At 47.2% G+C, this 22,667-nt stretch overlaps 2 protein-coding genes across 4 annotated transcripts in view; one reads left to right on the top strand and one right to left on the bottom strand.

Annotated features, from left to right (window-relative positions):
* The window catches only part of LOC123763935 (cerebellin-1), a 70,284-nt gene extending 68,065 nt beyond the window's left edge, over positions 1-2,219 (bottom strand). For all 3 annotated transcript variants that reach the window (XM_069329993.1, XM_069329992.1, XM_069329995.1), the window contains exon 1: positions 1,755-2,219. The gene's annotated coding sequence lies outside the window, so the exon portion shown is untranslated. The remainder of the gene's footprint in view (positions 1-1,754) is intronic.
* Positions 1-22,667, top strand: part of LOC138367887 (CB1 cannabinoid receptor-interacting protein 1-like) — a 92,072-nt gene that overhangs the window by 55,059 nt on the left and 14,346 nt on the right. The window contains exon 3 of the mRNA XM_069329996.1: positions 5,269-5,413. Coding sequence (XP_069186097.1) covers positions 5,269-5,413 — 145 coding nt within the window. The remainder of the gene's footprint in view (positions 1-5,268; positions 5,414-22,667) is intronic.

Raw genomic sequence — 22,667 nt, 5'->3', positions numbered from 1 at the left:
CGCTCTACCATCCAAAAGTCAAGAAACAACTAGCATCACTAGACGAAACTAAAGCTAAATGTTAGAACATCATTCAGGGACCTATATAAGTTGGCTTTTAGATCGTTGTACATCGCTTATGTGAGACCAGATTTAGAGTACAGTACGCTGTCCCATCCTGGAACCCTCTATCATAAAACATGTCAGGAAACTCGAAAAAGTTCAAAAGTTTGCGACGAGGCTCGTCCCAAACGTGCGAGGGATGGGATATGAAGTGAGACTGAAGGAACTAAACCTGAAAACGCTAGAAAAAAGGGGGGGAGGGAGGGAGGGGGAGGGAGAGAGAGAGAGAGAGAGAGAGAGAGAGAGAGAGAGAGAGAGAGAGAGAGAGAGAGAGAGAGAGAGAGAGAGAGAGAGGTAGGTAGGTTCGGGGGAGCATGATGATATAGACGTATAAGTTACTTAGGCATATTGACAAAGTGGTAAACAAAGAGGAAAAGTTCACAATGAATACAAATGAAACAAGAGACCGCGGGGTGGAAGCTTGAGACTCAGATGAGTCATGGAGATGCTTGAAAGTTTTCTATTAGCGTAAGAACAGTTTGAAAATGAAATGAAGTAAAGGAGCAGGTTGTAACAGCAAACTCCATGCATAATTTTACAAGTAGATATAATAGGTCAGGTGTCATTAACAATTGAAACTGGTGGCTCGAAAGGCGGGGTCCAAGGGCAAATGCTCGGTGCTGCAGGTACAAATATGTGAGTACAAATAGGTGCACACACACACACACACACTCTTATGACAAAGAGTGCTGGGAAGACGGGACACCACGAGCGTAGCTCTCATTCTGTAACTACACTTAGGTAATTACACACACACACACACACACACACACACACACACACACACACACACACACACACACACACACACACACACACACACACACACACACACACAACAATAGCCACACAGCGTGCCGGTAACCCAATTATCGCTAACCAATACAGTGGTCCTCAGTCACTGTGAAATGGCTCATCTTCATTGTTCTCTCACACTTGCCTCGCTCCGTTTTGTCGCGGACTCGTCTCATTAACAACAACAACACCAATAATAATAAAAACAATAATATTTTGAGGCAATAGAGAGACTTGAACCCGCGTTCTGGGACTCTCAGACACCTGCCCGGACTCAGCCGTGATGACACACAAAAAACGCCAACCAAACTGGAACTCAACTGAATTGACGGGAAAGTGACGTTACATTGGTGGAGATGGAAGGAAATTCCGTATGAACCAAATGGGCTCCCACGCTGACTCTGCTCCCAGGCAGAGTTAACCTGGGAGGGACTATGGCTCATGCAATGTTAGTGGTGGTTAGGTAGCTAGCATGGTGTGTGTGGTAGGTAGCTAGTATGGTGTGTGGTAGGCAGCTAGCATGGTGTGGTAGGCAGCTAGCATGGTGTGGTAGGCAGCTAGCATGGTGTGGTAGGCAGCTAGCATGGTGTGTGTGGTAGGCAGCTAGCATGGTGTGGTAGGCAGCTAGCATGGTGTGTGGTAGGAAGCTAGCATGGTGTGGTAGGCAGCTAGCATGGTGTGTGTGGCAGACAACTAGCATGGTGTGGTAGGCTAGAAGTAACCATTTCCGCGCTGAAGCTGTCTGCAGACCGGATAGAATCAATATAGATTACAGAAGAATGCGGGTGACAGCTATGGCTAGTGTTGACAATTTTAATAACGAATTAACTCAAAGAGTATTGGCAGATTGTAGTCACCTTCCTTCCGACGATCCTGTAGGAACTGTTCTCGTTAACCGCTGTTCTTGTCGTTGCCGATCGTGTTCTTCAAGCATGACCCGTGAGCGCCATGGCTATCCTGCACACAATGTTATCTATAGCCATCAGCACAGCCTTTAGTGCTACGTACAGAAGAATCACTGCTAGCACGCTGCCCACTCCCTTTACAATGTAGAAAATGTACACTGCCCACGGGCAGACGTCTCTCACTACAAGGCACAAAATGTTCACCACACTAGAGTAGACCGCCCTTACCGCAAAGCACAAAATGTTCACTACAGACAAGCACACCACACTCACTGCTCTGCCCGCGGTGTTCACAACATTCATGGTAACGGACTCTAGTTTAAATCCTGGCTATAGGAGTTTGTTGTGGTTGTGTTAGTGAGTGCGCGGTCTGGGGAGTGGCCCGGAGTGTGTGTGTGTGTCCTGTACGTGAGTGCTTGCTCGGGTCCTCAGAGTAGGGGGGGGGGAGCAGACGCGTTCTGAACACGGTAGCCATAGTGAGTGTGTTTACATGGATTCTGTACTCACCTAGTTGTGCTTGCGGGGGGTTGAGCTCTGGCTCTTTGGTCCCGCCTCTCAACTGTCAATCAACAGGTGTACAGGTTCCTGAGCCTATTGGGCACTATCATATCTACACTTGAAACTGTGTATGGAGTCAGCCTCCACCACATCACTGCCAAATGTATTCCATTTGTTAACTTCTGGGGTCAGCCAGCTGGTCGTGGTGGGGTCAGCCAGCTGGTGGTGGGGTCAGCCAGCTGGTGGTGGTGGGGTCAGCCAGCTGGTGGTGGTGGGGTCAGCCAGCTGGTGGTGGTGGGGTCAGCCAGCTGGTCGTGGTGGGGTCAGCCAGCTGGTCGTGGTGGGGTCAGCCAGCTGGTGGTGGTGGTGGGGTCAGCCAGCTGGTGGTGGTGGTGGGGTCAGCCAGCTGGTCGTGGTGGGGTCAGCCAGCTGGTCGTGGTGGGGTCAGCCAGCTGGTGCTGGGGTCGGCAGAGGGGCGCGTGTGATGGGACCTCTTTAAGGCCTGAATAAACCAAACGGAAATCGGCTGGCGATTGATCGCAGAACCGCTTGTGCCTTCTTAACTGGACATATACAGACTTGTGACCTGCTAACTGGAGACTGTAAACACATGACGAGTAAATCTGTAAGTTGTAAAATTAGGATTGGTAAATAGAAGATCTGAAATTTGTAAAAAAAAAAAAAAAAAATGGCATGCAAACTTTCGATGATAAATTTGAGATTTGTTAACTTGTGTGAACTTACGATTGTAAACTTGTGATTGTATTTCGTTTTTTTTGTAAGCTTGTGATTGTAAACTAATGATTGTAAGCATGTGATTGTAAACTTGTGACTGTAAACTTTTGATTGTAAACATGTGATTTGTAAATATGCATATTGTAATCCTGTCCTGTTAACTTGTGCGATATGTAAATCTAATCCCCAGCCCTATCCTCCTTAATCCTCTCCCATCCCACATCTCCCCTCCCATAATCCCTCTCCCAGCAGGAAGGAGAGGTAATCCTCTCCTACCGTCCAGTCCAACCACATGGGCTGGACGGTAGAGCGACGGTCTCGCTTCATGCAGGTCGGCGTTCAATCCCCGACGTCCAAGTGGTTGAATACCATTCCTTCCCCTTTCCCTGGGTTCTAGGAGACTCGAACCGTTGACCTCAAGTGTGTAAGACCGAAGCTCTATCGGCCGAGCTATTGAGTAGCGTAATAAGGAAATTTCCCCCGTTCGTAACACCCATACACACACGCACTCGGATCATATTCCCAGCATTGGTGACATGAATACGAATCCGGATCGTATATCCAGCGTTCGTGACACTTACGAATGCTAATCCGGATCGCATTTCCAACTTGTTGTTGTTTTAGAAACAGCCACTCGGAACAAAAAGTTCCAAGCAGCACGGGCTATGGCGAACCCGTCACACTCACTTGGCACAGGAGATGCGTTGAACTTACACCCACTAAAACCCCTGAACTTAGTGGGGTGTCCCCGACGAAATACGTCATCTGGTATTCCCAGTGTTTGTGACACCTACGAATACACTTTCTGATCACAGAAGAGGCTGTGTGCTAGGAGTGAAACACATAAGGAGCCGACGGAGCTGGGGGCAAATACCCAATTAGCTGCAGAAAAAGTCGTTATACGTAGCCCCAAATCTGGTATAGCTTCACAGAGCACTCGGTATATGAGTGCATACCGAGACACGACGACTGTGTACGAAGGAACGATTACCAACACATTGGACCATCGGGGATCGAACCCCAGCTCTGCAAGAAACGATTCCATCACTGTAGGTCAGGGGTCTCCAAACTTTTCAATGTAAGGGCCACATTATATATTTCCCATATTTATGCGGGCCGGAGGAATAAATAAATGAAATTGCTATTTTGTATAACTAAGATAAAGGCATTGTCAAAGTACAGAGAAAAGAATATTGTACAGTGTTTGTGCTCCCTGAAACGGAAGCAGCGAAGCCCCACTCGCCCTCCATCCCCACAATATACAGTTATACACAACTGATTGGTTGTAATGCACAACACATACCTACCAGTATTAGTATCTGTGCGTCACACTATCGAGAGAGAGGAAAACTGACTCGGGTTGAGCGCCACCAGTCAGCAGCCCCAGCTTTGAATAATTCTGCGATGCCATTCGTACGATAATTATTTTTTCAAGGCCACCACACAGGGATTTGTTTGGAGGGCCGGATGAGATTATGTGGCGGGCCGGATGTGGCCCGCGGGCCATAGTTTGGAGACCCCTGCTGTAGGTAAACACAGTGGGGACGAATAATTAGGTACCTGCTATATGAAGTGTTTGTGTATTGTCAGCAATGTCCTCTTTTTCTTAGTGATTTGTTTTCCTATAGTAGATGATGGTGGTAGTGGTTGATGGTGGTAGTGGTTGTTGGTGGTAGTGGTTGATGGTGGTAGTGGTTGATGGTGGTAGTGGTTGTTGGTGGTAGTGGTTGATGGTGGTAGTGGTTGATGGTGGTAGTGGTTGTTGGTGGTAGTGGTTGATGGTGGTAGTGGTTGATGGTGGTAGTGGTTGATGGTGGTAGTAGTTGATGGTGGTAGTGGTTGATGGTGGTAGTGGTTGATGGTGGTAGTGGTTGTTGGTGGTAGTGGTTGATGGTGGTAGTGGTTGATGGTGGTAGTGGTTGATGGTGGTAGTGGTTGATGGTGGTAGTGGTTGTTGGTGGTAGTGGTTGATGGTGGTAGTGGTTGATGGTGGTAGTGGTTGATGGTGGTAGTGGTTGATGGTGGTAGTGGTTGTTGGTGGTAGTGGTTGATGGTGGTAGTGGTTGATGGTGGTAGTGGTTGATGGTGGTAGTGGTTGTTGGTGGTAGTGGTTGATGGTGGTAGTGGTTGATGGTGGTAGTGGTTGATGGTGGTAGTGGTTGATGGTAGTAGTGGTTGATGGTGGTAGTGGTTGATGGTGGTAGTGCTGACGAAGGTGTTTATCTCACTACAGCCGCGCCGTGATCCAGGGGGAGGAGGTGGACGCCATGGAGAGAGTGTATGACTCTACAGCCTCTGCCTACAGCTCCAGGCTCCTCACTGATGGCACTGTGCCTTCACCTAAGGGCCACCGGGAGGACCTCCCCTTCATAGTGCAGGTGAGATAGTCCTTCTCACCTCCCTAGTGCAGGTAAGACATTATTTCTCACTTCCCCATTGAGGATAAGAGTCTCTACCTCCCTAGTGCAGGTAAGACAAACTTCCTCACTTCCATAGTGTAGGTAAGACAATCTTTTTCACCTCTATAGTGCAGTTAAGACGATCTTCCTTACCTCCAAAGTTGCAGGTAAGACAATCTTACACCCCTCCCATGCACAGGTGACACAATCTTCCTTCCCTCCCATGTATAGGTGAAAGTCACTGAAAGCTTCTCATTGTCACTTTCTGACTCCAGTCTGTTAGGTAATTTCTTACCCTTAGTAGTGCGCTTCCCTTACTCCTTCCTGCCTCTCATGACTGTATAAAAACCTGTTGTGAGGTACGATCTCAAAGGCTTTTTGGCAGTCCAGAAATACGCAATCTGCCGAACCTTCTCTATACTGCCATATTTTCGTTATTTTATCATAAAACTCCATTAAGTTCATTAGACATGCTTTTCCATCCCTAAAGCCATGTTGATGTTTGTTTACATACCTAATTCCTCTCCAGATGTGTAACTAGCATCATTATTATTGTTCGCTCGAGTACTTTGTACGCAACCCATTCTCCGAATTGACAGTACGATTTAATACTAAGTGTAATAAGTACACTTTCTTACCGTCATAAACAGTGCATAATTACACTTATGGGGCTGTTACATTTACCCAACTCCCTCCCCCGATTTAATTCTCCTCGTTTTCTGTTAAGACACTCAGAATTTTAGGATGAAGTTTTCAATTTTAAATCGCTATACACAAGTTTTAAATATCAGGAATTTCTTTTTCAGGTTTATTAAACAATATAGATTTTATACAAAATTTTAAAATATACTTGAGTTACTTTACAATTTATTGATATATTTTAGTTTTGTTTTATTAGTTTTATAAAACTGTAATATCAATATAGCTATAGGTTGAGTAGTAATTGTAATTAAGAAGCAATACTGCCCGAAACGCTGCGCGTACTAGTGGCTTTACAAGACTGTAATTACCATATTATGTATCCTCACATTCACAGTGTACATTCTTGTAAATAAATAAATAAATAAATAAATAAATAAAATTATTATCTTCAAAAACTAAGACGGTTAGGGTGAGGTTGTGGTTTTCTATTCAGTTTTTCAAGTAAACTCAAATATTCACAATATATTTGACAGTACGATTTAATATTAAGTGAAAATAAGTACAATTCCTGACTGCTATGAATAGTACATAATTGTACTTATTTGTCTTCTTACATTTATCACCCCATTTTTGGAGGACGGGCTGTTGTACAGGATGCTCGTCAGGGACACTGGTCTCTAGTTAAGTGCTTCTTCTTTATTTGCTTTCCTGTAAATTCGTATGACATTTGCCTTTTTGTCCCTGTGGCTCATTTGGGTACTCAGTTTCCACCTGTGTCTTCTTGCTCGCGTACCCTCCGTGTTAAACAGTGTATCCTTATCAACCCTGTCAATTCCCCTGAGAATTTTGTAGGTAGTGATCATGTCTCCCCTTACTCTTCTGTCTTCCAGTGTCGTGAGATGAATTTCCCGCAGCCTTTCCTCGTAACTCATGCCTCTTAGTTCTGGAACTAGCCTAGTGGCATACCTCTGAACTTTTTCAAGCTTCGTCTTGTGCTTATCAAGGTACGGGTTCCATACTGGGGCCGCATACTCCAGGATTGGTCTTACATATGTGGTGTTCAAGATTCTGAATGATTCCTTACACAGATTCCTGAACGCTGCTCTGATGTTAGCCAGCCTCGCGTATGCCGCAGACGTTATTCTTTTTATGTGGGCTTCGGGAGACAGGTTTGGTGTGATATCAACTCCTAGATCTTTCTCTCTGTCTGTTTCATTAAGTACTTCATCTCCTATTCTGTATCCTGTGTCTGACCTCTTTCCATCGCCTAGTTTCATTACTTTGCATTTACTCGGGTTGAACTTTAGCAGCCATTAGTTGGACCATTCATTCAGTCTCTCTATGTCATCTTGTAGCCTCCTACTATCATCCTCTGTTTTAATCCTCCTCATAATATTTGCATCATCAGCAAACATTGAGAGGAACGATTCTAAGCCCTCTGGGAGATCGTTTACATATATCAGAAACAGTATAGGTCCAAGGACTGAACCCTGTAGGACTCCACTGGTGACGTCCCGCCAGTCTGAGACCTCGCCCTTCACAGTGACTCGCTGTCTTCTGGTGCTTAGGTACTCCCTTATCCAATGGAGTACCTTCCCTTTCACTCCAGCCTGCATCTCCAGCTTTTTCACTAGCCTCTTGTGTGGTACTGTGTCAAAGGCTTTCTGGCAATCCAAAAATATGCAGTCTGCCCACCCCTCTCTTTCTTGCCTGGTCGTAGAATTCAATTAATCCTGTGAGGCAGGACCTGCCATCCCTGAACCCATGTTGATGCTGTGTTACAAAGTTCTTTCGCTCCAAATGTTCCACTAGCTTTTTTCGCACAATCTTCTCCATCAGCTTGCATAGTATGCAAGTTAGGGACACTGACCTGTAGTTCAGTGCCTCTTGTCTATTCCCTTTCTTGTATATCGGGAGTACATTAACCGCTTTCCAAATTCTTGGCAGTTCCCATGCTGCCAGTGATTCATTATACACTGTGGAGAGTGGTAGGCACAGTTCTTCTGCTCCTTCCTTTAGTATCCAAGGGAAGATTCCATCTGGGCCTATAGCCTTTGTCACATCCAACTCTAGTAAAAGCTTCCATACTTCCCCACTGGTAATCTCAAACTCTTCTAGTGGATCATGGTTAACTATTCCCTCTCTTATCTCTGGAGCTTCTCCTTGCTCTAAAGTGAAGACCTCCTGGAATTCCTTATTCAGTTCCTCACACACTTCCTTGTGGTTTGTAGTGAATCCGTCTGCCCCTATCCTTAATTTCATTACCTGCTCCAGTACTGTTTTTTTTTCTCCTGATGTGGCTGTGCAGCAATTTAGGCTGAGTCTTTGCCTTGCTTGCCATGTCATTTTCGTATTGCACTTCTGTCTCGCTTCTCAACCTGCCATATTCATTCCTGGCATTCTGGTATCTTTCTCTGCTCTCAAGTGTCCTGTTATTTCTATAGTTTCTTCACGGCCTTTTACTTTGTTGCTTAGCTACATCTCTGATTAAACCATGGGTTTCTCATCCTCATTGTTTTCCTTTTGGACTGGGACAAACTTGTTTACTGCCTCCTTACACTTCTGCGTGATGTAGTCCATCATGTCTTGGGCCGTCTTTCCCATGAGCTCTGTTTCTATGTTATATCTGTTAGGAATTTTCTTATCTCCTCATAGTTTCCCTTTCAGAATGCCAGTCTTTTGTTTTCAGTACCCCTCCTCGAGCTCAATAACCCTTCTTCAACCAGGTACTCAAATGCCAGTACACTGTGGTCGCTCATTCTTACTGGGGCCTCAAAACCGATTTCTCTTATGTCGGAGTCGTTCAGAGTGAAGACTAGGTAAAGTCTCGCTGGTTCATCGTTTCCTCTCATCCTTGTGGGTTCCCTGACATGTTGGCTTAAAAAGTATCTTGTCGCCACCTCCACTAGTTTGGCTCTCCATGTATCCTCTCCTCCATGCAGTTCCTTGTTCTCCCAGTCTATCCTTCCGTGATTGAAGTCCCCCATTATGAGCAGATGGGATCTATTTCTACTGATAGCAGAGGCTGCTCTCTCAAATATAGTGTTAGCTGCCATGTTGTTGTTTTCATACTCTTGACTGGGTCTTCTGTCATTTGGTGGAGGGTTGTATATTACTGCTACTACTATTCTTGGTCCTCCCATTGTCATGGTGCCTGTTATGTAGTCTATGAATCCCTCACAGCCCGGGATAGCCATCTTGAAATTCCATTCCTCTCTCATTAGTGGGGCCACTCTGCCTCCTCTCCTACCTTCCCTCTCCTTCCTTATTACTGTGTACTCCTGGGGAAACACGGCATTCGTTACAATTCCTGAGAGTTTTGTTTCAGTGAGTCCGATTCCATCTGGGTTCACTTTTTGTGCTCTTTCCCTTAGTTTACTTGTCTTGCTTGTAATCCCATCTATGTTCGAGTACATCACCCTGAAACTGATTCTCTTCTGCCGTTTCTCTGGGGTGGGGGGGGGGGACCTGTGGGATCTGGGGTGTGCGGGGGCTGGGAGGATCTGGTATGGGGATCCGTGCGCACACACACAAACGGGGATCCGCACACACACACACACCCACACACACTGTGTGTGTGTGTGTGAGACAGAGAGAGACGGGAAGAGAAGTGTCAAGGTCTGAAGGGTCGTTGGAGTCTTGGCCAATTCGAGGACCCCGGTGACTCCCAAGACTCTCACATACTCAAAACTTTCTCCATCAACAACACGCACGGAAACACAGCTGCTAAATAAACCTGAGAGAGAGAGAGAGAGAGAGAGAGAGAGAGAGAGAGAGAGAGAGAGAGAGAGAGAGAGAGAGAGAGAGAGGAACACGAACAGGTTAGGTTTGAGCAAAGTTTCTCAATGCAGCTCCAAATATCTGTCTCTCTCTCTCTCTCTCTCTCTCTCTCTCTCTCTCTCTCTCTCTCTCTCTGTCTGTCTGTCTCTCTCTCTCTCTCTCTCTCTCTCTCTCTCTCTCTCTCTCTCTCTCTCTCTCTCTCTCTCTCTCTCTCTCTCTCTCTCTCTCTCTCTCTCTCTCTCGACCAGTGTTCATCACATAAAACTTGGCAAATGACTTGGCAGGTCCCGGAGACACGGCCGAACAGCCCATTGATAATCCAATGGCCTGAGTGTCTAGACTGGACGCACTAACGCACGCACTCAAGCACTTACGCCTGTAAGCTACAGACGCACTCACCACACGCACGCGAGAACATGCACCATAAGCTACAGACTCACTCTCCACACGTACTCATGCGCATACGCTATAAAATACAAACTCACCGCACGCGCGCACACTCATCCTCCGCACACTCTACATAAATGACCCCGACCCGGGAATAGTGGAACACACGGTGATATAAGCTGTTGATGCTAAATCGCCAGAAAAACCTTGTATCTGGGGGCAGACTGCGGCAGCGGTCAGCGGGTAAGCTGCCGTTGTGGTCAGAGTCACGCAGTAGTCAAGAGACACTCAGTCAAGCAGCCGCAGTGGACACAGAGACGCAGTCAAGCTGGCGCAGTAGTCAGCGGGACTCAGTCAAGCTGGCGCTGAGGGCAGGAACGGGGGGGATAATAAAGTTAAATAAAGATAACCGCAGAACACACACTTCGGCTACAGCAATGTTTAACATGAATACTAACTCCCTGACAGACCAGAATTCTCGAGAGAAAAAGAAAGTCTTGAAAGTGATCCCCACATCCCCTAGTCCGTCTCCTCAAGCGCTCACAACGTCACAAAAATGATGTATTAAATTCCCCCCGAGCCTAACCTAACCGACGACCCAAGAATTGAAAAACGGGACAGCCCGTCAATTTTGTGGAGTTACATTTTGTAGTTTTCTACACAAATTGCCAGAAACAATAGGTCTCGTGAATCTGTACATCGTGTTAGAGCGATGGGAAACCCACCGCAATACTGCTTCCTTGATGCATATAAGAAGACGGTGAAGGAATAGACTAGGCTAGATATAAGGGTTAGATTAGGCTAGGCTAGACATAAGGGTTAGGTTAACCTAAGCTAGACAGAAAGGTTAGGTTAGGCTTGACGTAAGGGGCATGTTAGGCTAGGCTAGACATAAAAGGCATATTTAAATAGGCTAGACATGAAAGGAGCATGTTTGATTATGCTGGACATGATCAGGTCAAAAGTGCGTGGTTGGCTAAGCTAGACATGTAAGAAATGTTAGGCTAGCCTATGTATGGCTAGGCTAGAATGTAGGAAATGTTAGGCTAGCCTATGTATGGCTAGGCTAGGATGTGTTAGGGCAAGCTATGTTGTGTTGAGATGCTGAGTGCAGCACACAGGTTGCCAGCACTAGGCACTCCAAGGAGACGATGCTGAGTAAGGGTAATCACCACAAGCCATGCTCTCATAAACCCAGGTTATGCCAAATTGCGTCCAAGGAAATGAGGCTTTTTTGTTTGAGTGTACCCGTGGGTGTGTGTGTGTGTGTGTGTGTGTGTGTGTGTGTGTGTGTGTGTGTGTGTGTGTGTGTGTGTGTGTGTGTGTGTGTGTGTGTGTGTGTGTGTGTGTGTGTGTGTACTCACCTAGTTGTGCTTGTTTGGGTTGAGTTTTGGCTCTTTGGTCCCGCCTCTCAACTGTCAATCAACTGGTATACAGATTCTGGAGCCTATTGGGCTCTATAAAATCTACACTTGAAGCTGTGTATGGAGTCAGCCTCCACCACATCACTGCCTAATGCATTCCATTTGTTAACTACTCTGACACTGAAACAATTCTTTCTAATGTTTCTGTGCCTCATTTGGGTACTAACTTTCTACCTGTGTCCCCTTGTTCGTCTTCTACCCATGATAAATAGTTTGTCTTTGTCCACCTTGTCAATTCCCCTGAGAATTTTGTAGGTGGTGATCATGTCTCCCCTTACTCTTCTGTCTTCCAGGGACGTGAGGTTTAGCTCCCTTAGCCTTTCCTCGTAGCTCATACCTCTCAGTTCTGGTACTACTCTGGTGGCATACCTCTGAATCTTCTCTAACATTGCCTTGTGTTTAACTAGGTATGGGCTCCGGGCTGGAGCTGCATACTCCAGGATTTGTCTGACATAAGTGGTATACAAAGTCCTGAACGATTTCTTACACATGTTTCTAAGGGCAGTTCTTATGTTGGCCAATCTAACATATGCCGCTGATGATATGCCGCTGATGTGGGCTTCTGACCTACATATTGAACCGGTTCAACCGGTGATTTTCCTTCTCTGACCATCGATTATCGAGTTGGCAACGTCATTCCTGATTTGACGTACTGAACATGAACAAATGAACTAGCATTTGTTCAGCAAGAGAATACCTCTGTGTGGGAGGCGTCGTCGTCCTCCCAGCACTGGTCGTCGTCCCACCACTGGTCGACCTCCCAGCACTGGTCGACCTCCCAGCACTGGTCGTCCTCCCAGCACTGGTCGTCCTCCCAGCACTGGTCGTCCTCCCAGCACTGGTCGTCCTCCCAGCACTGGTCGACCTCCCAGCACTGGTCGTCCTCCCAGCACTGGTCGACCTCCCAGCACTGGTCGTCCTCCCAGCACTGGTCGACCTCCCAGCACTGGTCGACCTCCCAGCACTGGTCGTCCTCCCAGCACTGGTCGTCCTCCCAGCACTGGTCGTCCTCCCAGCACTGGTCGTCCTCCCAGCACTGGTCGTCCTCCCAGCACTGGTCGACCTCCCAGCACTGGTCGTCCTCCCAGCACTGGTCGTCCTCCCAGCACTGGTCGACCACATAACACGCAGAAACCGTCCGCTTCCGTCTTGTAGTGCCAAGGACTGACAGACAGAGACAGAAACCGACAGATAGAGACACAAGAGATACCAAGACAGTGAAACCTGGTCGACCCGGGCACTGCCGGGTACCCCCCCCCCCATCTACTATCTAACCCAATACGACGAAAATAAAGAGACAAAATCTGTCTCATTGCGGTATACTGGAAGTGTTTGACGTCACCTTGACGGTAAACTCTAGTAGCCATGTATTAGACAGCTTGACGTCACCGTGACGTCATAAAGCTCATGCCGGAGGTGGTGTTGGTTATCGTCGAGCCCCCAAAAGATAGCCAGCAACAGGCTATCATCAACGACGTAATCAGACTGGCACTCGGAAAATAAGATTTCCCGAGAATTCCCAAGAATTCCCAAGAATTCCCAAGAATGTAACAAGATTACTTTCAAATACACACAGATTTCCCTACGGGGATCACTGAAATTTCTCCCAGGGTGTCGAGGGTGTAGGATGTGTCTGGGGTGTAGGATGTGCCTGGGGTGTAGGATGTGCCTGGGGTGTAGGATGTGCCTGTGGTGTAGGATGTGCCTGGGGTGTAGGATGTGCCTGGGGTGTAGGATGTGCCTGTGGTGTAGGATGTGCCTGGGGTGTAGGATGTGTCTTTGGTGTAGGATGTGCCTGGGGTGTAGGATGTGCCTGGGGTATAGGATGTGTCTGGGGTGTAGGATGTGCCTGTGGTGTAGGATGTGCCTGGGGTGTAGGATGTGTCTGGGGTGTAGGATGTGTCTGGGGTGTAGGATGTGCCTGGGGTGTAGGATGTGCCTGTGGTGTAGGATGTGCTTGGTGTGTAGGATGTGCCGGGGTGTAAAATGTGCCCGGGGTGTATGATGTGCCTGGAGTGTAGGATGTTCCCGGGGTGTAGGATGTGCCTGGGGTGTAGGATGTGCCCGGGGTGTAGGATGTGCCCGGGGTGTAGGATGTGCCTGGGGTGTAGGATGTGCCCGGGGTGTAGGATGTGCCCGGGGTGTAGGATGTGCCCGGGGTGAAGGATGTGCCTGGGGTGTAGGATGTGTCTGGGGTGTAGGATGTGCCTGGGGTGTAGGATGTGTCTGGGGTGTAGGATGTCTGCGGTGTAGGATGTGCCCGGGGTGTAGGATGTGCCCGGGATGTAGAATGTGCCCGGGGTGTAGGATGTGCCCGGGGTGTAGGATGTGCCCGGGGTGTAGGATGTGCCCGGGGTGTAGAATGTGCCCGGGGTATAGGATGTGCCCGGGGTGTAGGATGTGCCCGGGGTGTAGGATGTGCCCGGGGTGTAGGATGTGCCCGGGGTATAGGATGTGCCCGGGGTATAGGATGTGCCCGGGGTGTAGGATGTGCCCGGGGTGTAGGATGTGCCCAGGGTGTAGGATGTGCCCGGGGTATAGGATGTGCCCGGGGTATAGGATGTGCCCGGGGTGTAGGATGTGCCCGGGGTGTAGGATATGTCATACACTCAATGTTTACATCTAGTGTGTGTGTACTTACCTAGTTGTGCTTACATCGAGGCAGCACTAGGAGCCTAGTTAAGAGCCCAACACCAGTATCAAAAAGAGACAATTACCAGCTGCTGGAGACGGCTTTAACGAGGCCGTTCACGGGTAACGATCAGTAATTGATGACAGTAATGACGGGTACCTTACTGACCCTTGTTAAGGGGGGGGGGGGTAGTGACTCTCTCTCACTCTCTCTCTCTCTCTCTCCCTCTCTCCCTCTCTCTCTCTCTCTCTCTCTCTCTCTCTCTCTCTCTCTCTCTCTCCCTCTCTCTCTCTCTCTCTCTCTCTCTCTCTCTCTCTCTCTCTCTCTCTCTCTCTCTCTCTCTCTCCAGGGCCCTTACCAAATGAATGATGGACCACTGGAGGTGGGGGGGGGGGCGCTGTCCGGATATTATGTCTTGAGTTAAACTAGGAAAGTGAGAGTGACAGAGTGAGACATAGTGAGTGAGGGAGGGAGTGAGAGAGTAAGGGAGAAGACGAATGTTCTTAAACACACACACTCACATGGGTGTGTGTGTGGGAGGAGGGGGGGAGGGGGTTGATATCACGCCAGATCTGTTCCTTGAATCCCATATCAAGAGGATAACATCAGCGGCATATGCCAGGTTGGCCAACATAAGAACGGCCTTTAGAAACTTGTGTAAGGAATCAAAACTTTGTATACCACATATGTCAGACCAATTCTGGAGTATGCAGCTCCAGCATGGAGTCCATATCTAGTAAAGCGTAAGACTAAACTGGAAAAGGTTCAAAGGTTTGCCACCAGACTAGTACCCGAGCTGAGAGGTATGAGCTACGAGGGACTACGGGAATTAAACCTCACGTCGCTGGAAGACAGAAGAGTTAGGGGGGACATGATCACCACATACAAGATTCTTGAAGAAAATAATAGGGTAGATAAAGACAGGCTATTTAACACAAGGGGCACACGCACTAGGGGACACAGGTGGAAACTGAGTGTCCAAATGAGCTACAGAGATATTAGAAAGCACTTTTTTAGTGTCAGAGTCGTTGGCAAATGGAATGCATTAGGGGGTGATGTGGTGGAGACTGACTCCATACACAGTTTCAAGTGTAGATATGATAGAGCCCAATAGGCTCAGGAATCTGTACACCTGTTGATTGACAGTTGAGAGGCGGGACCAGAGAGCCAAAGCTCAGCCCCCGCAAGCACAAATAGGCAAATACAGCTAGATGAGCACACACACACACGCACACACACACACACACACTAGCGACTTAAGAGTGAAAGTAAGCTCATTCTTATCAGTGAAAATACATTGCAAGATGAACCAGACAATACCCGGAGATGGTCTGAGAAATGACTATCGGACCTTAACCCTGACAAAGACAAAGTTATGAGGATGTGACTAGGAGCGTGAAGACCTTAGATACCGTGCAGGATTAAGGGAAGACAGCCTCCCACGACTGAAGGGGGAAGAGAAAGACTTGGGTGTAGACATACCTCCAGGTCTAACACCAGAGGCACACGTCGCCAGGATAACTATGGCAACATATACGCTATCCTGGCAAACGTCCAGTTATCCTTCAGCAACTTGGACAAAGGGCGCTCCCGAGCGCTGTATGCACCCATTGTCAGACACACTCTGGAGGTTGCCAACCCGGCATGGTGCCCTCTACGTAAACAATTTTAAACAAAACTATAAAAAGGTTTGAAGATATGTAACAAATGATCGTTCTTGAGTTATTAAGACAGAGGGGGACAAGACCTCACTACCATGTAGGCAAGAAGGAATAGGGAAGATATGATTACGATGTGCAAGATACTAAGGTAAGCTGACCAAGTAGACAGAGAAGCAGTTTTCAAAGTAAGATGTAAGAAGAATTCAGAAAAAGATCTCTTTTTCTGTCTAAGAGACGAAAATAACTGGAAAGGAATAGAAAAGGAAGTTATCGAGACCAATTCGATGCACAGTTTTAAATGTAAATATAATAAGAAAAACGAGAGAATGGAGTGACTGCATTGAACTACTGATGTTGGAAAGGCGGGGCTTAAGAGCAGCAGTTCGAGAGTGGCAGCACAACAAGGTGAGGACCCACCTGAGGCAGCACCCACGCCCGCCAGGGGAACCCATACATATACAAATGAGCAGACAATTTGATGGGTATTTGCATAGGGATGGGGCCCAGTGTCGCAGGTGAAGACACAGAATGTTGTATACGACGGCTGGAGGAAGTGCTCAGGGCACACTAACTCCTCGACCAAGTGATTCAAGACGTCCTAATTACCGGAAACCCGCCAGCAGGTGATTCACAGCCGCCTTACTCTTTAAAAGGTAGTGATCCAAAGCGCTCTAAGCACTTCCCACGTCTGATCCAAGACGACTTCCTGGACCTCCTTGCGGAAAGGAAGGGGGGGGGGTGATTAACCTGGGGGGGGATGATTAACCTGGGGGGGGATGATTAACCTGGGGGGGAGGTTAATTCCTACAGGTAGAAACACTAGACGCGACCCTTTCTTCACCTGTTAACCTGACCGGACCTGAATTTACCTGAACTAGCCTCGTCCACAACACGCCCAGAGTCGGGGTTGATCTTGGAAGTTCTGTGATAGTTTAGGCTAGTACCGCCTCGCGGGGTATAATCTGAAACAGAAAAGGAACATTGAAAATCTACTAAAATGTTTGTTTATTGTGTAGTACATTCATTATTGTTAACAGGTACATCTAATGTGTTGGACGTAGGTTAGGTTAGGTGTTTTGGCTCTGTCGGCGGTTATCTGCATTTGTACTACGTTGGGGGAAGCATTCACAGCGTTGTGGTTCGAACAGAGGACGCCAGCGAAGCACTGTTCGAGAAATGTTCGGACGTCATCAGTTGTGAGCCGTGTGTAAACTGTTGTTTATTCATAAACAATGGGCGTGGCTGCTGGATTAACGAGCATTTATCCTTTGTTGATGAGGCGGCGGTGGTCAACGAGCAGCCATATAACCTTCACCAACGTTCTTCAACTGCAAATAATTGCCACCAAAATGTAACAGGGACGAGGTAATAGGTTCCACCTTGTCCACTACCCTGCCCAGTAGTTAACCTATCTCAGAGACCCCAGAGCCCTACTTCTCAGTCCTGCTCCTCGTCATCTTAGACCATTGACCGCCTTAGATACTACCAACACGAAGACGCGGTACTGGGCCGCTAGCAACCTCCAGGACCTTCTCTTGCTGCCACCACCACACCGTCACCATCTTGAAGAATAATTAATTGGGGTTTGGACCAATTAACCATTAAATCCTTGGGGTTTACACTACACTACACACAGACATCACAATAGCGTGATGCATCAAATGAACAAATCCACAAGGGCCGTGACGAGGGTTCGAACCTACGTCCGAGAGGATCCCAGACGCTACCTTAATCGACTGAGCTACGACATGGTCAAAAGAATTGCAACCAGAAGTTCTACTGAACTTGAATCCTGCAGCCTCTCCGAGACACAAACCAGGATTTTACACACTTCCTCCCTTCCCTCGTAAGGGAGCCGGTCGGCCGAGCGGACAGCACGCTGGACTTGTGATCCTGTGGTCCTGGGTTCGATCCCAGGCGCCGGCGAGAAACAATGGGCAGAGTTTCTTTCACCCTATGCCCCTGTTACCTAGCAGTAAAATAGGTACCTGGGTGTTAGTCAGCTGTCACGGGCTGCTTCCTGGGGGTGGAGGCCTGGTCGAGGACCGGGCCGCGGGGACACTAAAGCCCCGAAATCATCTCAAGATAACCTCAAGATAACCCCCGAGCTCTATCAACAAGCTGTTCTACCTCTCCTTGGGGTTTAACCATTAAATCCTTGGGAATAATATATATATATATAATAATATTATGAGAAAACAAACTATTGGGCTCCTCTTAGTGGATGATCCCGTGAGCAGCGGTGGACAGATTGATCAGCCACTCACAACACTTATTAACATCTTTATTGACAAAAATTAATTACAATTCTGCCTAATCTGAGGAAACTCAATTAGGTCTTATTAGAGTGAGGATAATGCTGGTATTCACTGTCACACAGGACACAGAGGATCACACACAAGACAATAGGTCTAAACTATAGGCTGGGACGTAGGCAGTATGAAGGAGTCAGATCTTTCCTGGCCTGGGAGTCCTCCCCTCCCTTCACTCACAGCCACACACCCTTGATGTTTATTTATACAGAACCAGAGCCAAGAAACACATTTACGGGACTCTGACGTGGGACTACAGGATAGCCAGCCCTGGAACGTGGGACTACAGCATAGCCAGCTCCGGAACGTGGGACTACAGGATAGCCAGCTCCGGAACGTGGGACTACAGCATAGCCAGCTCCGGAACGTGGGACTACAGCATAGCCAGCTCCGGAACGTGGGACTACAGCATAGCCAGCTCCGGAACGTGGGACTACAGGATAGCCAGCTCCGGAACGTGGGACTACAGCATAGCCAGCTCCGGAACGTGGGACTACAGCATAGCCAGCTCCGGAACGTGGGACTACAGGATAGCCAGCCCTTGAACGTGGGGCTACATGTGATAGCCAGCCCTGGAACGATAACCATTTCCCCTTCCAGAAAACGAAACATAAGCAGTTGGGAAAACAAAAACATCAAAGAAGGAAAGATGCAGGAGTGAGATAAGATTTGCTGGAACAAACTCACATAGGAAGTGCAACGGGTGATGGGGAACACTTGAACACTGAACAGGTTGAACATGGCACCAGACGGTGGTGATCAGAAGATGAAACAGTAAGACGGAAATGGAACAGACAGTGGAATATGTTAGACAAAAGGAGAGAGAGAGAGAGAGAGAGAGAGAGAGAGAGAGAGAGAGAGAGAGAGAGAGAGAGAGAGAGAGAGAGAGAGAGAGAGAGAGAGAGAGAGAGAGAGAGAAGGAGACAGAGAAAGAGACAGAGAGATACAACGTGACGGTGGACGGGAGAACAACAGTGGAACAAGGAATAAGAAACAGTCGTGGTGGAATGACATCTGTCAAAATCTGACTGACAGGAGACGAGGGAAGAGGTTGATCCGTCACCAAGACTACGGCACCTGAGGTGACCACAAGGTGAGGGGAGTTGACAGACGACAGAGGAGAGAGAGGGGAGACAGAGGGACGGAAGCAACAGAGGGACAGGGGGGAGGGGAGTGGCGTATGAGAGAAGAGGATAACATTGCAGCCTAAAGTGAGAGGGGAAAAAGAAAAGGAACAACTGCAACCAGAGAGGGGAAAAAAGAAGGAAGCGGGTGGAAAGGTGACAGGGAAGTGAGGGGGGAGAGACAGCGATACATGGAACAGGGGGAGGGACGAATGGACAGTAGATGGAGAGGAGACAGGTGATGGAAGGTCCTATAAGGAGAGTGGCAGTGATGGCAACGGGAATGGGTATTGAGACAATGTATTAGAGAACCAGGAGAGAGTGAGAGTGAGAGAGAGTGAGAGTGAGAGAGAGTGAGAGTGAGACAGACAGACACGACCTCCCCCCCTCCCCCTCCCCCACCCCCGTCCCCCTGTTTCCCCCCCTCCCCTTCCCCCCGTTCCCCTGTTTTCCCCTCCCCGTATCTCTCCACACGGACAAGTTATAACAAAAACTCCCCCACCAGCTGGGAACCTCCACCCGCGACACGCCTTGCACCAAAGACGCCTCAGGGAATAAGAGTTATGAAGACAGAACAAGAACAGGAATTCAGGAAGAATTGGGGAAAATATATATGTTGAGAATTAACCCCCTGAGGAAAATATCAACCTTTTGTGCCAATACGGAAAGAACAGTATGAAGTCTTGTGGACAACAGAGCCGCAACTTTGCACCCAAGATGTAAGCAATAGACCTTAACTATATTTGCAGTAAGTGCCACCTTATGTGCAAGCGAAGAGGTCCCCCCCCCCCTCAAAAAAAAAATAGGATTTAAGAACAAGACATCCGCCATTAGCAAAATAAACTTAATATTGACAAACCTTCCAGTGACGGTAATTCATCAATATTACCGAATTATATCAAATGTAATAGCGAATTATATACTTAAATGTTAAATGCCGCTCTTCCATCTGGATTATTCCCCACCTACTTCATTAAAAAAAACTTGGCGCTTTCCCCTGATTATCAAGACAAATTAATTCATAAATAATCTCACTATCAGCCTAATCCCCAAGCCTGATAAACCACAAACCCATCAGCTACCTCTACACACCTTAAAGAAAACCACGATGCACGAACTACTAGACATCGAGAAGAGCAGCCAAACACCGTCCACCATATGACCAGACACTCCAGGAGCTCCAGGAACTCCTGAACACACAACCACTAAACACCAGACTGCAGCACCAAGCCATCAGGGTGTGCAACACCATCCTAATGTTAGAAAGATTACTGCAAGTTGAGACGCCCCGCTCCCACAGCTGGTGGCCCCTGAGCCTTGATCTACTATGGCAACCCAGCACCACAATACATAATTCCCAGATGAAATACGCAGTACAAATACCTCACGAGAAAAAAAATGGTCCCTAGAAACATAACATCAAAACTTGAACAAAAGTGTCTTGAGTGGGTATGGGTGGACATGCGCAGTACCCATCTATACACCCCCCCACGAGTGTTGAAATACATGAAGTGAACCCTTCCCCCCCCCCCCCCACACACACACGCACTCTTAGTTCCTTGAGAAAAGAGAGCAAGCTACGCACACACACCGTGTCAGCAAGGCGGACGGTCCGCCTCTTATCACAATTATAGTGTGTCGCAGCACACTTGGATCCGTTCTCGATCTCGGTTGAACAAGAACGAGACGGGGCCAGGCAAAGGCCCTGTTGAAATTAAATGGACTAAATTGTGGGAACCGACCTGTGAGATTTATATTTATTTAATTTATATACTTCGATAGCAATTTGTATAATGATAAGTGGACTGTATTTCTGCAATAATCTCATAATCTCACAAATCGATCCTCTACACATTAGGGGGGGTTATTAAATTAATATATATGCAGCCAATCAAACTACAGTAACTACATACATTGAAGAGGTTCCTTATCTTATAGTACAGCAGGTTAGTCCACCAGGTATAACTAGGGTGTAGACACCAAATTATCCTCTTTGAGGTAGCTTCCATATCACCCAGTAACTGGTGCACAAATCTTGCTTCCTCGTCTTGACCTGTCAAAAGTGCGCTAGCTGTAAAGCCAGAATCCTATATATGACAAGTATTTCAGAGAAAACTGTACATGGAACATTGAAGACCTGGCTTAATTACCTTTAGTTTGAGGCTTCCACGTGATCTAACCGGGTCACCCTATATCCTGACATTAATGGCCATAAATGAATGATAAACGGGTTTTGGATAGACACTTAACTTGAATTTGTAGACAGCGTGTTGACAATGGTACACCTTTGGTTTCCATAACACTACGTCCAAGTAAATTTAACAGGAGCTGAATTTGCTCCCGTGTGAGCCTCTGGTCTCGTATAAAAACAATGGCTGCCCTCCTTCCTCACTCTGACGCCTGGCTTACTTGTCCAGATGTCAGAAAGTGATAGAAGGGTCACATTTACTCTACTTTAATATTGATAATTAAGTTAATTTATATAAGATGTTTTATGATGGTAAAGTCCAAAGACTAATGTATTAAAGAATAATTCCCAGCAGAATAGCTGGTGAATTATAATAGTATGTGGTGATGATATCCCGTTTTCTTTAGACGGTAATTCCACTACAAGTTACGTTTTCTATGGGTAACTTGCTTATACAATACAGCTATTATCTGTGTGATTATTAAATGGTGTCGGATTTTCCGACATAAATGTCCCGCACCTTTGAATGACTTTTGGACATGGTATTTAAATTTGCAGTATATTTGTTTCTTTGTTGAAGTGACTCTTGGCTGTTTTTTTTTTGTTTTAATAATGGGATGTTCCTGATTGTGAAGTCCTTGATTTTGATGTTCTTGATTGTGATATCCCTGATTATGATATCCCTGATTGTGATAGCTTTGATTGTGATGACCCTGAGTGTGATGTCCCTGATTGTGATAGCTTTGATTGTGATGGCCCTGAGTGTGATGTCCCTGATTATGATATCCCTGATTGTGATAGCTTTGATTGTGATGACCCTGAGTGTGATGTCCCTGATTGTGATAGCTTTGATTGTGATGGCCCTGAGTGTGATGTCCCTGATTATGATATCCCTGATTGTGATAGCTTTGATTGTGATGACCCTGAGTGTGATGTCCCTACGTGTAATAACCGTGAATGTAATGTCCCTGGGCGTAATGTCCTTGACTAGTTGTTGACACTTGGTGAAGAGTGTTATTAACAGCTGTTATCGGCTCAGTTATTTTGAGGCTTAACTCCAAGTTATCATAGCCCAACCTAACC

The sequence above is a fragment of the Procambarus clarkii genome, chromosome 23 (assembly GCF_040958095.1).
Source record: "Procambarus clarkii isolate CNS0578487 chromosome 23, FALCON_Pclarkii_2.0, whole genome shotgun sequence".
Lineage (NCBI taxonomy): Eukaryota > Metazoa > Arthropoda > Malacostraca > Decapoda > Cambaridae > Procambarus > Procambarus clarkii.
Note: the sequence above shows the minus strand (reverse complement) of the source record. Positions and strands in the feature narration are given on the sequence as shown.